The sequence below is a fragment of the Symphalangus syndactylus genome, chromosome 12 (assembly GCF_028878055.3).
Source record: "Symphalangus syndactylus isolate Jambi chromosome 12, NHGRI_mSymSyn1-v2.1_pri, whole genome shotgun sequence".
NCBI classification, from domain to species: domain Eukaryota; kingdom Metazoa; phylum Chordata; class Mammalia; order Primates; family Hylobatidae; genus Symphalangus; species Symphalangus syndactylus.
The window spans coordinates 66,388,010-66,406,490 of NC_072441.2; the positions used below are offsets into that span (position 1 = coordinate 66,388,010).

Genomic DNA, 18,481 nt, shown 5'->3' on the forward strand with positions numbered 1-18,481 from the left:
GGGGGAAAAGAGGAACAAGTATTGGGCAGTCACAGCTTTTTCCAAATTAGGGTAAAGTTAGATGGCGGCAGGAACAGGTTAATTAGGGCTGATAGAGGTCAGGAGAAAGGAAAGGTTGAACCCTAAAGTGAATATTTAAGGATACGTTAAAAGGATTTTTAGGCTGCTTTTTTTTTGGGGGGGGGGCATTAATGTAACACTGTCCCCTTACAGCCATTCTCCCCACCTTATTTGAAGCCGTGTTCTTGCTGGCCCACAGCGTGTAGCATCTGGGTCAGAGAAAGCTAATGACAGATGATAGTTTCCACTTAAAGCCTAAGAGGCGCGGTACTCAAGGTTTTGCAGGAATTTCTTATCATCTATTAAGTGGGCGCCAGGTGGAAGTTATCCCATTTCACGGATGAGGAAAATCGACTAAGCTAAAATAACTCCCACAGGACTAAGTTTTACAAATTATTTCACCCAGCCTGGGCGCAGTGGCTCACGCCTGCAATCTGGGCGCTTTGGGAGGCCGAGGCGGAAACGTAGCTTGAGCACAGGAGTTTGGGACCAGCCTTAGCAACATGGCCAGACCCCGTCTCTTTAAAAAAAAAAAAAAAAATAGCCAGGAGTGGTGGCGCGCACCTGTAGTCCCAGCTACTTCGAAGACTGAGGGAGGATCGTCTGAATCCACAAGTTCGAGGCTGTAGTGAGCTATGATTGCACCACTGCACTTCAGCCTAGGCAACAGAGACCTGTCTCAAATAAAGTAAAAATTATTTTACCCTTATTTTTATATTGCACACATTGGCAGTGGTTTCCTTCTGCTTTTGCTCCTTGACAGCTTTTCCTTTCCTTAGTGCTAAACATTACAATTCTGTTGGGCTTCAAGACAAATGGCCAACTTGAAAAAATAGATAAATGACAAGTGAAAAACGTCGAATTTTGCACACGTATTTAACCTCAATTACATTAATAGCAAAAGTACTTTACTTCATTGTTTGGCACACAAGATTTTTGGGGAGTGTGTGGAGGAATTGAATCAGGTAAGCAGTATTAGAGAATAGTGGTAAGTAGCAAACCATTTTTCAGGTGCCCTGTTGGAAACTATTCAGTGCTTCCTAAGGCTACCAGTCAACAAGGTCTGAATCCTTGCTCCCAACGAATAATCTGTGATCTTAAGCAATTTATTCAACTAACAAGCCTGTTTTCTCACCTGTATTATGGAGATAGTTACCTTCTTAAGGGTGTGAGGATTAAATGAGAAACCCTCATATAAACTGCCTGGCCCATGGCAGTTACTCAAAAAATGTGAAGTCCCTTTCTTTTCCTTTCCTAGACAGAACCAAAGGCTATCAGTGCTTAGGACAGGTACCTCAATTAAAGATAAGTTCACACAAAAACCGATGAGGAAAGAAATCCATTTTGTTGTGTCGCATTAATACATCAATGACATAAAAGTCTATACACCATCTTCATTAATACTCAATGCACTTTCAAGAAAATCCACATCACCAGAATAAAAATTTAAGACTGTCCTCTTTTAAGTAGATACACACCAATTTAAGCAATTAAGAGGCATAACTACAACAAATGTCAAGTGTATTTTTTCTTCTTCCCCCAAACTAATTGCATTTCAATATGGATGGAATTTTCCCAGACATCTTTAGGAAAGAAAAGTCATAAGATTTTCCAAAAATTGTTTTTGAAGTAGTAGGGGATACAGTAGGTGAGGGATTCATCCTCTAAAAACAGGTTCCAGGTATTTAGAACTCACACATGCTATGCATTTTGTAATGAAACACCAGTAAAGGACAAATCATACTTTTTTTATTAAAAAAATACTTTACAGGAAAAAAAAAACTATGCATTCCATTGTCCTATTTTACAAAGAAATAGCTTAACAATTTAACACACTTAGACAGCTACAAAAAAGCACTGTGTTAAAAGGATTATTCACACAAATTTAGATTTAAGACTATTCATTAAAAACCTTTTTAAAACACTCGTTAATGTCAATAAACAAACTAAGGCCACACAACGCAAATAGTCCGCCAGGCAAATATACATTTCATCTATATGCAAAGACCTCTTAGATAAATAAAAGCCACAGGAAAAAAAGTCTTAGCTGCCAATCAAAATGGAGTTTAGTCACAGAAAACACTATTACATGAAAATTTACAACATGTGATAGTAGTACATAAGTATTTCTTTAGAGAGAATTGAAAAGTGCTATATTTTAAGAGACAGTGGTCTCAACTACATGCACAAGTGGATCCTAAAAAATGTATGAAGAAAATGGAAGGCCATAATATTTATGGAGAGATACTTGCTTTTAAAGCAACAAACTTTCAAGACAAGGATAGGTCCCTTACGTGTTAAAGAAAAACATTTGTACTGTGCATTTCCTCTACTTGCATGGCCAATAAATACAGCTACAACCTGTTTGAAAAACAAAACAGCACAGATGTGAACCTCTGGCATGTGCTAGCTAGTGAAAGGTTTTTTTAAAAACCTGTAGCAATGATAAAACAGATTAGAAAGATACAAAATTATCCTGAAGGCATAAATGCAAATAAATTTTTTATGGCAAATACAGATGAAAATATAATGGGCTAATATTAATGATTAAGAATATATTCACTAAGGGTTTTCATGGATTTGGGAGTCTTTTTCCTATATTAGCTTTCATTCTAGACAATTAATATTTATATAGGGAAAGGCAATAAGCAAGTTTTTTCCAGTCATTAAGTGTGACTTTTATGCCTAGTAAGACTGATGCAAGACATCTTTTCCCAAAGTTTAGTAAAGAACTTTAATAAGCTCCTTTTTCCCCCTACAAAAGCTTGTAATATTAGTCAACTGGTATTCCAACTGTCTCTTAAGGGGAAAGGGCACTTTTCAAAAGTCTTTCACTAAAAAATAATAAAAGTACCAGTTAAACAAATTCTAAGTACTGAATAAGCAAATTAAAGGTACAATTAAACGTAGGAATCAATTTTTAGAGTTAAAACTTTGGAGGAGAGAACATACTATGTAGGTTTTTATTATTATTGCTTTATGAATTTGGGTTACCGCTTTGAATCATCATCCTACTCCTAGCATATCTTGGTATAGAGAATTACTTCTGGGGCAAGAGGAAGACTTTTATCCTTTTTAATGAATACCATGAAATTATTCTACTTTACTAAGTTAGGAATATTCATTTATTGGGCCCTTTCCATAAGCACATTTAAAAACCATCCCTCTGCTCCACAAAATATTAAAACTTATAGCCACATTGTGCAAGTAATCTCAAGAGATGGCACAACGAATAATATACCAAAAAGGAAGATAAGCTTAAATTTCAGTTACAACTTCACCGCCATCACTACTTTAACAAATCAGAAGACGCCAGACTGCTCCATGCCTCACTCCACCAAACCAAATAATTTAATGATTTAGAAAAATTGCAATCATTTGTATCACTAAACTAGGATACAGCTTTGAAAGCAGTAAAAAATGCAAAACTTCTGCTTTTATACTCATCAGTCTTTAAAGCATGCTATTAAAATCTAATACTCACATAGGACATTCGGTTTTCAGATACGTTACTAGCTAAATGTTTCTCTTCATTCTATTGCAATTCTAACATACAATGAATTTATTAGTACATGATTTTAAACATTTTTATTGTACTCTTTTAATGTGTTTATATTGGAGGTGAGGGTAGAATGTTTTATAAAAGGAAAATGGGGATTTGCTTTTGATTGTAGGTCTTTGCAGATCCGCTGGTTCCTGAGTGATAATACACAGTGCTGGCTGTCAGGAGACAGTCTCCTTGTTTATTAGCAATGACCAGCTTGGATGACAGATGGCATCTGCTGGATGGCAAGTGGGAGATGGGGAAATCGGATCTTGGAAGACAAGAAAAAATTAAAAAAAAAAATTTTGCTTTAACAGCCTTCTCTTCATGATTATTTTTAAAAGCAAATGTTGCCTGAGAAGAATTTTACTTTGCACAGCCTGGTAAAGCTCTTCTGGACAGAAAAATAAAAACAAGAAATAACCCAAACCCCACACACACTTTGTGATTAAACCCCTCCCCAACAAAATAACAAAAAACACCCTCAAAGGCAGGTCCTGTTAAAAACTAGTCTGGATAAACTGGAATTTACCCTAGAATTTATACCCAAGATTTAAAAACACCCCTGCAATAATCACATTACCTTTCATACCATTCTAATTACCTTATTTACAAAGATAACTAAAGCCAACATCACTTCCAATTCATAAATGGTTTACATTGAAATGTATCCCTATTTGTCTTCATCCTTTGTAACAGAGAATACATACATATACATATATATAAGGAATAATACAGATTCTAACTAATCACTGCAGTATTTGCTGATGGTTACTTTTCTATCGGTTTACACAGTGACCTCTATACTTTGCTAATATGCATTTAACTACACAACAATATTGCACAAAGTAATATTTATATAAGATTTAACCTATTTCAGAATATTTTAGAGAAAATTCATATTTGATATTTCAAAAGATGCAGCTAAGTTTTCATGGTGACAGACATAATAAAGCAGCATCTTGTATTTTTTTTTTTTTTTTGCCTATGTTAATGTAAATATTTCAAATCTTACCATCCAGGGAAAAAAAAAAAAAATCTCCAAATTGCACTATAACCAGGGAGATACAAGAATCTGGTCTTAGGTGTGGGGAGTACTCTTCCATTAATAAACAAAAGGCCTACTGTATTATTAACTAAGAGAAAGTATAATGTGAATCATGTTAACATTCTAAAATAACAGAAAGGACCATACTAGCAATGTGAACTGTGCCTGTTTGAAAAGAAAATTTAAATACTCAGGCACTAAGCATTAGCCTACCTGAAACTCTAGGATGAAGTCTAGTGCTGTATTCTTTCTTAGAAAATAGCAACACAGAGTAATAGTAAATAAACCCAGGTATTCACCAGTTAAAACTGTGAATTGAAGTGTCTCAGTAGTAGATATTTATCATGAAGAGGTTGATGCCAAGTGACAAGAATAGTTTATCAGCTTATCATAAGATTGATGCTCAAAATATGGCAGCCTCATTAGAAAGACTATTATTATTCTCTAAGTTTAATAGTTGTGATCAGTTTAGGAAGCAAAATTATCCCCACAAAATGTGAGGATGCCAGGAAGCAGAACAATAGAGTATCATGTCAACATTATCTCTTTTACCCAAAATATCTTCCATAGTTAGCATATATTCTAGAAGAGATTAATGAGCCATAGATAATGAATGACCAAGGACTATTCATCTTTAGATTTTTTTTTTTAATTGAAATATCCACTGGGCTTTAAATAACAGATACAAAAAAAAAGACAGTTTGGATCAGAAAGTGCTGTGCTTTCTCTTTTGTTAAGAAACCAGAGAGCCGCTGAAATTTCCTTGGAAACTACTTGTTATTTGTGGTTAGAACTAAGTAACTTACTTGCCCATGTACCAGATGCAGAAATTCTTTCCTGCAACCTATGCCATTTTACTGTAGAAATTGAACCTGTGCCATAAAGACACAAGTACTAAACCATAAATCTTATTTATCCATAAAAACAGCAAATATGGCAAGAGACAAGGCAAGATAAAATCAAGGGAAGTGAATAATTTACCAAATAAGAATCTGTTATTCCAGAGAATTCTCATTTTGATTTGAAGAAGAGATTGAATTGTTACCTCACACCTTAAAACAGAAAGTAGCAGCAGACCCACTATTACATACTGTACTAACGGGATAAGATACAACTCTTAACTTTGCATAATCTGTGTAAAAAAGATATGCTTGACATTTGTGGAATGTCATTTCTCTTTATAGAATTATAGGCAAGATTTCTCCAATAAAACTTAACTTAAGCCAGTTATAAAACTATAACTTCACATCAAAATTTAAAAAAGTTAAAAAATGTGTTTGAATATGTACATATCACACAGAAGTGGTTGAATGTTCTTGCAGATTGTGTTGCTGGTCAGAGTCCAGTCTACTTTCCACTTTTAAAACTGGAATAGGCTGAGTCTTCTGATCTTGCTGTAGATTAAGTTCTGATGCAGGTGGGAAGGATGATGAAGCAGTTGTCAACAGCTGAATCTCTGTGCATGTTTCTTCAGATTCAGTTTTTATCCTCACACATTGGGAGTCAACTTCTAATTCTCGCTTTCCAGTTAAACCACAGTCCATGTTAGAATTGCTTTCTGTGTTTTGAGTGGCTTCCACAATAGGGTGGTACTGTTTAAGCCTTATATGCCAGGCTAAGCTGCACACTGCCGAAACTGTTTTGAACTGATGAATGACATTTCTAGGGATGAAGTAGATATCATTGTCGCAAAGCTGAATTCTAGCATAACGAATGCCTTCCCGCCTCATTTGGTTTAGTTTAGCTTCATCTACCCACTGTACGCACTGAAGAAAGAAAAAAGTTATGTGAGACTTTAAAATATGTAATAATTTAGTCAAATGAAATATAATTAGCAAAGGAAAACAGTAGAAACAAAATGTGTTATAACAACAATCAAAATTAAGCAACACTAAATGATAGGTAACTTTCTAAAAATTCTTGTAATATTTGGGAAATTATTTTCCTCCTATTTTACTACCTCTTTAGTAACAAAGTACAGGTTAAAATCAGAATGGCCTAGAGAATCACTTAAATATTTCAAAGTACAGCTAAGTATCAATATTCTTTACCATACATAAAGGCAACATGTTTTCTTTTCTTTTAGTGTGTCTTTCAGCCTTTTGCAGTTGAGGGGACACAGTGCAATGGGGTTAACAAGTGAGACAGCTCATGGCCATAACTGAGCTACCTGGGACCTCTAACCATCCCAGGCCCACCTGGTATCCCAAAGATTGAAAGGATTTCAAGCATTCTGCTTGGAAAGCTCTGTTTAAATGATTTTCAGCACCACCTCCACCCCAGTCTTTAATAGTAATAAAATTAAACTCACTATCCCACATATCAGACTGGAAGATAAAATTCAAAATAAAATGAGTATAGATATTTACCTCCAATGTCGCAAATGGTAATAAAAAGTTATTACCTGGGAAACTGGAGGTTCATGAAGATCTAACTGAAGTCTTTGTACAACATCAGTAAAATCCTCAGCATGAAAACAAATCACATCTTTGGTTATGCGAGGTTGGTCACTCCTAAGATTAACAAAATTAAGTCTTAGAGACAAACATCTCACAATGAAAAATGATGACAAATTTCAGTTTTTTTGTTCTTGTAAATGCTTCTACTAGCAGAGAACTAGATGCATAGTTTCTAAGGACTAGGTATACAATTTTTTTTTTAAATTTGTAAAAAAACTAAAACTTAAAAAGCCATAAAAATCAGATTTGCTGTTGTAAAATTAAAAACAAAAATGGCTAAAAAGAATAGTTTCATTCTAAACTAGTTGCATTTGCAGTCCTCTCACCACTTTGTATCTCCATGTCCTGAGCTTTGTTAAAACTGGGCCCCAACAGAATATAAAATGGTTTAGCCACTATGGACAACAGTCTGGCAGTTTCTCAAAACATTACAAATAGAACTACCATATAATCCAGCAACTTCACTCCTGGGTGTATAGCCAAAATAACTGAACGCAGGGACATGAAGAGATATTTATACACGCATGTTCACACCAGCATTATTCACAAAAGCCAAAAGGTGGAAGCAACCCAAGTGTCCACTGATGGATAAACTGATTAACAACATGTGGTATATACATACAATGAATTATTATTCAGCCTAAAAAAGGAAGGAGATTCTGACCCTTGCTACAACACGGATAAACCTTGAGGACATGCTAAGAGAAATAAGCCAGTCACAAAAAGATAAACACTATATGATTCCATCTATATGAAATATGTAAAGTAGTCAAATTCATAGAAACAGAAAGTAGAATGATGGTTACCAGAGCCTGGGGGTGAGAGTAAAAGAGGAATTGTTGTTCAGTGAGTATAGAGTTACAGCCTTGCAAGATGAAAAGGTTCTGGAGCTCTGTTTCGTAACAATGTAAATATGCTTAACTCTACCAAATGTATATTTAAAAATGGTTAAGATGGCAAACTTTATGTGTATTTTACCACAATTTAAAAAACTGGTCCTAAACCTTTTAAATAGAGTCCACATTGTCTTACACAGTATTAACCAACCTTGCAGTTGAGTTCGATTAACTCACCATTCACCAAATTGTACAGCTTTTAAAACTCCAACAGCAGCCGTACTCTGCCAGTCAAACCCCTGACCTACATGATCAGCATGAGCTCTAGTCCTATCTTCAAAGAGGACTTCGCGGGGTTCACTGGTCCGAGGTAGGTACTGGAGATTTTTTATTTCATTCATTGATCTAGAGTTGATTTGGTTGTTAAACAAAGGGTAAGCAAGGAAGAAAGAGACCAAAAAAATTAATTAATAGCAGTAAGGCAAAAAAGCCTGCTAAAATACCAGATTTAAATAAGATGAGGACTGAGAAGGGTTCAATGATTATGATCATTAGCATTTAACACACTATATTATAATGCTTAATGTAATTACCTTCCTCTCCCTGTGTGCCATAATAAAGCTGAAAATATATCTTAGATTAGGCTCAAATGTAGTGCTTCTGTTCTAGCAACAGAAAATAAAAGTCAAAGTTTAAGGCTTCTTTACCCTCATTCATCTTATTTCCAACTCTCGAAATATGCTACTAGTGAGGCTGCCCTCACACAGTTAACAAAAATTCTGGATGGAAATACAGCTATAATTAAGCATTAATCAGGCTGCACTTAGACCCACTTTCTTATAACTAAAAGTCAGGTAACACTAGATACTGATCATTTGCATTCCCATTGTTCCTACAGATAGAATTTCTTGAAGTGGGAAAACCCTTTTGTGGAAACAAAACAAAACAAAACAAACAAACAAACAAAAAAAATATATATATATACTTTTTTAAAAAAAGAATTCCAACCAATTTAAAGACCCCCACAGAAAAACCTAATCAGCATGAGAATAGTTTATTCATCTCTTTGTCCATGACTTCACTTTGTACTCTCGGACCAATGAACATCTCCACACATCAGCCCATTCCAAAACCTTTAAAAACCCTAACCCCCAAACTCCTCAGGGAGACAGATTTGAGATTTCCTCCCATCTCCTCCTTTAGTGGCCCTACAATTAAACTTTCTCTGTTGCAATCTGCTGTTTTGGTATACTGACTTGCCATGTGCATCAGGCAATGACCCTATTTATAGTTAAACTAGAGTTCTGATTCAAGATTGCAAACCAGGCATACATGTTATCTCCTTCTACATTAAAATGAAAGTAAAAGTCTTCAAGCCAATAATAGGGGAAGTGGGGATTAGATGGGAGAATGGATTAGAGTACAGATGAAACAGAATTAGCCATGAGTTGACAGCTGTTGATTGTATATTAAACACACAGCAGTTTATTATATTGTTTTCTGCTTTTTTATGTGCTCAAGAATTTCTAAATATAATAATCTAAAGATGATAGTGAATAAGAAGCAACAAAGGAAATGAATTAATGAATGAGCAATATCAACAAACTTTTGCAAGATGGAAAATGATCATAGTACCTGAGACTAATAAAACTGAGCAGAGAAAGCCATAGGCATAGAATACACAAGAAGGGATCAGCAGCCAAAAAGGCAGCAGACCTGCCCAACAGACCTTGGAAAAGCCTGAGTCCAAAAAGAAGCCAGGCATAATAATGATGAACAGAAATGAAGTGAGGCCGAGAAAAGGGGAATTAAAGTGAAATTCTGCAAATAAACAAGTCATCCCTGCAGGTAGAAATGTAGACAGTCATTTAGCCCCACCTGGAGTAGACTATGGCTACCCACCCAGCATCCATTCCTCCCCTTTTAATTCCCTGCCAGAACCCTAATTTTCATTAGGCATCTCATCCTGCCCTGTATGTGACCTCATTCACAAGCTCCAGAGTTAATTTCTGATGAGTCCTGGTAAATTATGGTAAGCTCATTTCCCCTGACAGTGACTGATTTAGGAATAGACATGAACTGATTCTGTCTAATAGTATGAAAGGAAATATGCTGAAGAGACTTCTGGGAAGTTTCCTAGCTCCTAAGAAAGAAGTACAAGAAAAGATACTATCTTCTTCTATTAGATATAGCCAGATCAAGATGTGATGTCTAGAACTGCCTCAGCCATCTAGCAACTATAAAGGGAGCTAGTGTAAGTACAAAGCCTAACCCAAGAGAATGTTAGAACAGAGAAAAGGAAAGAATCTGGTCCCTTGATAACAGCATTGACACACTGACCATATGGTGCCTAGAACCAACCTCTCTGGACTTCTCAATATACAAGACACACATTTTATTTTATAGACAAGTTTGAATCAAAATTTTTGTTGCTTATAGCCAAAAACATCCTGATAAACTTTCAGCCAGAAAAACTGCACATTCTCTAAACACATAGAAATTGCCACAAAAATAGAACATAATCCTCTGAAATTTGGGCACGTCATTTAGTGTCCATTTCTATGCCTGTTCACTCTAAGTTGACAACTGACAATTGTCTACCTGTTGACAAGACTCACCAAAATATAAATAGAACTCGCAATAAACCCAATGCTTTATTTTAAAATATGAATGGGTCAACCGAAAATCACCAGCTATCTGAAGATAGCAGCCTGATAGAGAAAAACCAAAATGAACAATGCTAAAATTTTAAAACACCAAAGAAAGGTTAGAAGACAAAAGTCTGGTAAATGTCTCAGAATCAAAAGCAAAAAGATAATAGGAAATATGAGGACAATCAAACCAGGAGATCTATTACTCAACCAATAGTAGTTTCAGAAAGAAATGAGAAAATGAAGAAGAAATTACCAAACCAATTAAGTAAGAAAAATTATCAGAAAGGAAAGGAGACATGAATCTTTCAATTTAAGGTGACTACTAAACAACAAATAGTATAATTAAAAAAATAAGAATGAAAGACTCAAGACATATCATTGTGAAATTTCAGACTGCTGATGATAGAGGATGCTATAAGCTTGCAGACAAGAAAAAAATAGACTATCTACAAAAGAATAAAATTACACTAGCATTGGGACTTCTCATAAATAATATTAGATGCCAGAAGACAATAGAGCACTGCTAAAAATACTAAGAGACAACACAACTTCTGGACTTCAGCTAAATTATAAATCATGTTTATTAACAGAAAAAGAAATTTTCAGATATATAATAACTCAGAATACCTCCTTTTTCTTAGACTATTCCTTGAGAATGTGTTTAAGCAAGAGAAGGAAATAAATCTAGGAAAACAACAACCATAGGTTAATGCAGAAAAGCATTAAATAGGAAGTCCTAGGTGGATAACTGAAATAAGCCTTCTATAGGCAGAACACAGAGTTCCAAAAGATATCCACATAAAAAAACTGATATGTTACAGCAAACAGTATGAAAAAAATTCTAAAAGGCATGAGGATATGATAAAAGAATAGAAAGCTAGGTAACTACCAACAGCCATGCCCTCTTAAAAGAAAAAAAAAAAAAGGGTTATAAAAGAAAGCCATAGTCAAACAGATGAGAAAGTCAGCATGGTTCTGGAAGAAAGTAATGTACCTTAACTCTAACCCTATAAGCAGTAAGGAGAATGGAAGCAATAAATAAAAAGATGGGGAGCAATAAAGAGAACAGAAGACATTTAGGATGGTCAAGAAAAGTTTATGTTCCTACCTCAAAAAAAAAAAAAAAAAAGAGGGTAATCAGAAACTGCAGGAAAAACAGAACACTTTTTTATGTTCCTACCTCAAAAAACAGGGCAATCAGAAACTGCAGGAAAAACAGAAGACTTTTTTTTTAAAGAAGTTATGATATCAAATATAAAACTTTCAAAAAATGTGACATGGTTTTAAGTACGTAGGTGAAATATAGAAAAGAAAGATGCTTTTGCATATTCTTCCTTTGAGTGATGACGTAACATTGAAACCTTAGAATATGAATTAATAACTTACTAGCTGGGTCTGCAGTAAACATAGCTAGCCATAAAATTTTAGAATCCACTTATTGACAAGGCATGTAAGACCTAATGATAATTCTAAAACAGAATATGAATTAACCCCAGCAATGTGTAGGGACAGCTGACTGAAAGAAGAAATGAGGAGGAAGAGGATAAAGTAGGGGTCATCTAACTATTCAGAGAACAGGTAAGAGGAAGGAATACCTGCTATCATACCAAAAAATCAAAACCTGTATAAAAACATGACATGTATATCATACATATATACAACTATTATATACAAAAGATTAAGAAATTTTTTTAATTAAAAAAAAACCCTGCCAAAGCCTTTTTAAAAAAGTATTATAAACAAATGGGTTTTGCCTCTCTTAAAAATATATTTGCCTCTGGGAAGGAAAAGTGGGCAGGATTTTCCATTCTAAGTCTTGCTGTATTATTTGATTTTTAAAAAACTCGGTACACATATTTCTTTAATTCTAGAGTTCGTAAATCCAAAGATCAGCTTCAGTAGCAGTGTCATTGGTAACTGAACAGCTTCTCACATTTATTCCACCATTTTCCACAACAAGTTTTCACTAACACAAAAAGATGGACATTAGTATTTACACTTTGATTCATTCAATTCTAATTCAAAATGCTTCTGAATGCCTCACTTAAGAATATTTAATCCCAACAGAAATAAAATTTGATGGCACCTCAGATGCATTATTAAATAAATGATATTGGTACAGCTGCCTAACTACCTGGAAAAAAATGTAAATCTCTTCCTCTATACTGAAGCCAATTCCAGGTGGATTAAATATGTAAATACTGAAATAACAGAAGTACTAAGAGAAAATGTAGGTGAGTATTTTATAACACTGAATAAGAGAAGGCTCTTCTAAGCCTATTGCTAAAGGAGAAACCTCAAAAGAAAAGATAGATCATATAAACAACAACTTCTGTGAGTAAAGAAAAAAACACTGAAGCTGAAAGACAAAAAAAGAAAAACTTGGAACAGAAGGGAAAAAAAGCTTAATAGTCATAATATATATGGGATTTTTACAAAAGAAAAACACCAAAATAGAAATATGTATAAAGGAAATTAAAAGGAAATCACCAAAGACAAAATAAGAAACTCCTCAAAAAATAGCAAATTAAAATGAGACATTTTTGGGTTGGGCGTGGTGGCTCAGGCCTGAAATCCCAGCACTTTGGCAGGCCGAAGTGGCTGGATCCCTCGAGGCCAGGTGTTTGGGACAAGCCTGGCCAATATGGCGAAACCCCTCTTTACTAAAAATACAAAAATTAGCCAGTCGTGGTGGTGCACACCAGTAATCCCAGCTACTTGGGAGGCTGAGGCATGAGAATCACTTGAACCCGGGAGGCAGAGGTTGCAGTGAGCCAAGATCGCACCACTACACTCCAGCCTGGGTGACAGAGCAAGACTCTGTCTAAAACAATTTTTTAAAATAAAATAAAATGAGATATTTTTATCCAATCAGATCAATATAGTTAAAAATGTTAGTGGAGAATATGAGAAAAAGGGAACTGTATTATATGAGTGGGTATATAAATTGGTATATTTCTGGAAGCCCATTAGAAATGTGTATACTTTGAGACTTTAGGAATTTTTACTAAGAATATAAACACGCATGGCCGGGTGCAGTGGCTCACACCTGTAATCCCAGCACTTGGGGAGGCTGAGGCAGAGGCATCACAAGGTCAAGAGATCGAGACCATCCTAGCCAACATGGTGAAACCCCGTCTCTACTAAAAATACAAAAATTAGCTGGGCGTGGTGGTGCATGCCTGTAGTCCTAGCTACTCAGGAGGCTGAGGCAGGAGAATCATTTGAACCCGGGAGGCAGAGGTTGCAGTAAGCTGAGATAGCGCCACTGCACCCCAGCCTGGCAACAGAGTGAGACTCTGTCTCAAAAAATATTTAAAAAAAGAAAACAAACACGCATATGCACAAACATACATATCTACCAAACTTCCATCCATATACAATCAGTGGTATGCTCTATATATTTTACATCTGACTTGAGGGTCAGGGGAGGTGGCTGATTTTAGCTGATTTGCTGATTTCTATGGTATAAATACACCTAACACGAATGATTTCCAGTTACTAACGTGACATCAGGCAATGTGGAATTAGAAAGTGATGCTAATGATGGTCTTTGTGAACAGGTACAAACTGGCTCCAGCACACCAGTATTATGTTTTCAAAATACTGTTTACATTGAAAACCTGGAAAAAAATGACACTAATAAAGAGTTGGTAAGGGCCAACTCTTTTTTAATTAAATTTAAAAAAAAAAAACAACAACAGGCCGGGCACGGTGGCTCACGCCTGTAATCCCAGCACTTTGGGAGGCTGAGGCGGGTGGATCACAAGGTCAGGAGATCGAGACCATCCTGACTAACACGGTGAAACCCCATCCCTACTAAAAATACAAAAAAAAAATTAGCCGGGCATCATGGCGGGCGCCTGTAGTCCCAGCTGCTCGGGAGGCTGAGGCAGGAGAATGGCGTGAAACAGAGAGGAGGAGCTTGCAGTGAGCTCAGATCGCGCCACTGCACTCCAGCCTGGGTGACGGAGTCCGTCTCAAAAACAACAACAACAACAACAACAACAAAAAACAACTAGCCAGGCATGGTGGCAGGCACCTGTAGTCCCAGATACTTGGTGGGGCTGAAGTGGGAGGATCACTTAAGCCCAGGAGGTAGGCTACAGTGAGCCCTGATCATGCCACTGCACTCCAGCCTAGGTGACAGAGTAAGACCCTGTTTCAAAGAAAAAACAAAAACAAAACCAAGAATTGGTTCAATAAATCTTGATACAATCATACAGTAAAAATTCCCAAGTTTTAAAGTAAACATCACACAAAGAATGGATTTTGTAAAAAGATTATTTATGGGTATATATAATTTGAAAGGTTAATATGCCTAAATGGTGGCTTTCTGCTTTTTTTTTTTTTTTTTTTTTTGGAGATGAAGTCTTGCTCTTATCCCTCAGGCTTGAGTGGAGTGGCACAATCTCGGCTCACTGCAACCTCCGCCTCCCGGGTTCAAGCAATTCTCCTGCCTCAGCCTCCCGAGTAGCTGGGATTACAGATGGCTGCCACCATGCCCAGCTAATTTTTGTATTTTTGATAGAGATGGGGTTTCACCATGTTGGCCAGGCTGATCTCGAACTCCTGACCTCAGTTGATCCGCCTGCCTTGGCCTCCCAAAGTGCTGGGATTACAGGTATGAGCCACCACACCCAGCCTGCCTTCTTTCTACTCTTTTTTTTTTTCTTTTTGAGATGGAGTCTCACTCTGTCGTCCAGGCTGGAGTGCAGAGATACCATCTCAGCTCACTGCAACCTCGGCCTCCTGAGTTCAAGCAATTCTCATGCCTCAACCACCTCAGTAACTAGGATTACAGGAGTGTGCCACCACGCTAATTTTTGTATTTTTACTGGAGACAGGGTTTTGTCATGTTGCCCAGGCTGGTCTTAAAACTCCTGGACTCAAGCAATCTGCCTGCCTCAGCCTCCCAAAGTTCTGGGATTACAGGTGTGAGCCACTGTGCCCGCCCTCTTTTTACTCTTTCCTATTACTTTTTTCTTAAGTTTATAAAAATCAGGAAACAAATGATGGTCATTTTTTGAGGAAAGATTACAGAACAAAAAATGTTTACAGTATTTAACAATTTAATAAGATTTCAAGATTCGTCATCATCCTGCAACAAAAACTGCTATAATCTAACAATGTGCAGAACTTTCAAATGACTCCTCGGTTTTTACCATGCCATCACCCTGCATTCATACATAATTTTTTCAAAGTATTTTCATACATTTCAAGTACCTAAGATTATTCCATATTTAGCTCAAGTATCATTCTCCTATGAGCCTTAGTCCATTAAAACTCACTTCTGGGCACTTATTTTGAATTGCTATTTTCATAGTCTAAGCAGGTATAAATCATTTTCAATCTCATTAAATTAGATTTTTCAAAGTACTAGAGAGTGAGTTAATCTACATTTGTCTTAAGAGTCTGAAACACAGAACATGTTAGCACAATATGAATTACTGAGGCTCGGTCCTATAGTACATTATTGGTTTCATGTAGCAAATACTGTTACCTAGTATACGTCATGAGGACAAAGATGAATAAAATTGTCCCTGTCTTCCCAAAGCACACCTGAAATGTTAGTAAAAAATAAAAACATGTAAACAGAACTTTAATGAACAGAAAATTGTAGCACAGAAAAGGGAACAATTAATTACCTAAGGAAGGAAAGAAAAATTTCACAAAGGAGGTGACGTCCAAGTTAAGTTTTGTTTGGTTTTGGTTTTGGTTTGAGACAGGATCTTGTCATGGGGTCCTGGGCTCAAGTGATCCTCCTACTTCAGCCTACCAGGTAGCTAGGACTAAAGGCATATGCCACTGTGCCCAGCTCAAGCTAAGTTTTGAAAATGTATTAAGTTTGCTGTGGGACAGTAACCCCAGCACTTTGGGAGGCTGAGGCAGGATCATTTGAGGCCAGGAGTTCAAAGCCACCCTGGGCAATATGGTGAGACCCCATCTCTACAAAAATAAAATACGCAAAACAATTTTTTTAATCAGATGGGCATGGTGGTGCACACCTATAGCCACAGTTACTTGGGAGGCTCTTCTGAGCCCAAAAGTTCAAGAATACAGTGAACTATGATTGTACCACTGCACTCTAGCTCGGGGCAACAGAGTGAGACAAAAGCAAAGAGTTACGATAGACAATGGTTTGGAAAGTGAATTCAGTATGGCCGGAGAAGATAAACACAGATACTTCTAGAAGAGGTACAGTTGACCAGATTATGAAAGTTCCTTGTAAACCACACTAAGGGGTTTGATCTTTTATCCTGCAGGCAGTCAGGGCACAGGTTTTTAAAAAATAAGTAAAAATTAAATTTGTGTTTTAGAAAAATGCCTCACTGTGATAACTGTGATGATTGGACTGAAACGAGGAACTGACAACTAAAACATTTATTTACTTAAGGGAACCCAAGACAAATGGTTTTCAAACTGTGCTCATTTTTATAAGCAACCAACTAAAAAAAAGTAGTTTTGCTTATTTGAGAAAAAGAAATATTTACCGTCGTCTTTTGAAGGGTGACTTTGGCATATCTGCTGTAGGGATCATCTGTTCTCCTGGCCTTACCCACATTATAGGCCCATCATCACTCTGGGACCTACACTGGAGTCGGAGGCTGGAAAGTGTACCCCAGGGCAAAGTCATCTAGAAATCAGATGGATTAGTCACATTAAAAATTTGTTTCAATGATTTATAAGTTAATCCTCCCACCCAAATAAAAGTTCTAAGAAGGCTTTTTTACAACTGTATATAAAGAAATAAATGCTATTTACATAGTAATTTATATTAAAAAGAATAATTGAATTTAAGTACTTTGTACTATTATTATATCTAAACATTTCTGTGCAAAACACTGGATAAATTTAATTTCAATAGGCAATATTAGCTAAATACTCTTCAACATATAAAGTGCCCACTTAAGTAAAGATCAAAACTTTAATAATCTCAATTAACACTCACTTTCAGAAATGGTGATTCTTCTAACATATCAAGGAACTCTGGGAAATAATCACCAACTTCTTCATCTACTGCTCCAACGAGACTTATCTGCCGCATAGGACCTGCTCGGTAGGTGCCACAGCAGTATGTCCTGTTGACCTAAGATAAAACAAAAGAGGGAAAAATGTACTGAGGTACAACTATAATATAATTAAAGAATTAAAATAGGTTATTGTTTCCAATGTTGCCATTTCTTCTACAAACTAAGAACTGAGTGGTCAATACCTTGAATAAAGTCAGAGAGGCACCCAAGCACACTGACAAATACACTAATACATATGCCACAAGCAAATTTCATTGTGTGAGTGTTAACCTGAACATCTCAAAGAAATACTGAAGACATTAATATCTATTTAATACTTAAACTTCTCTAAAAATGATTTTTTTAACTTTGTAATATTTTAGAGTGTGATCTTTAAGAAAAAAACATATAAAAGTAAAATCATCAGGGCAGGGAGAAAAAAAGACCATGGTCATATTAATCTTCCATGTTCATTTTGTACTCCCTAGCTTCAAAGTCTTCACTTTAGCCCAGATACCAGTATACCAGGCTCACTGTTACCCAGACAGGCCAATCTTTTTTTTTTTTTTTTTTTCTGACATGGAGTTTCACTCTTTGTCCCACAGGCTGGAGTGCAATGGCATGATCTCAGCTCACTGCAACCTCCACTTCCCAATTCAAGCAATTCTCCTCCCTCAGCCTCCCAAGTAGCTGGAATTACAGGTGTGTGCCACCGCGCCTGGCTAATTTTTGTATTTTTTTTAGTAGAGATGGGGTTTCAACACATTGGCCAGGCTGGTCTTGAACTCCTGACCTCAAGTGATCCACCCGCCTTGGCCTCCCAAAGTTTTAGGAGTACAGGTGTGAGCCACCAAGCCCGGCCCCAAT

At 36.3% G+C, this 18,481-nt stretch overlaps 1 protein-coding gene across 1 annotated transcript in view; it reads right to left on the bottom strand.

Moving 5' to 3' along the window:
• Positions 1–1,787: 1,787 nt before the first annotated feature.
• RSBN1 (round spermatid basic protein 1) overlaps positions 1,788–18,481 on the bottom strand; it is a 51,069-nt gene continuing 34,375 nt past the window's right edge. Inside the window, exons 3-7 of the mRNA XM_063625769.1 lie at positions 17,554–17,691; positions 17,096–17,238; positions 8,185–8,352; positions 7,057–7,165; positions 1,788–6,418 (exon numbers count right to left, since the gene is read on the bottom strand). Of these exons, the coding sequence (XP_063481839.1) occupies positions 5,945–6,418; positions 7,057–7,165; positions 8,185–8,352; positions 17,096–17,238; positions 17,554–17,691 (1,032 nt within the window). The 3' untranslated portion in view covers positions 1,788–5,944. The remainder of the gene's footprint in view (positions 6,419–7,056; positions 7,166–8,184; positions 8,353–17,095; positions 17,239–17,553; positions 17,692–18,481) is intronic.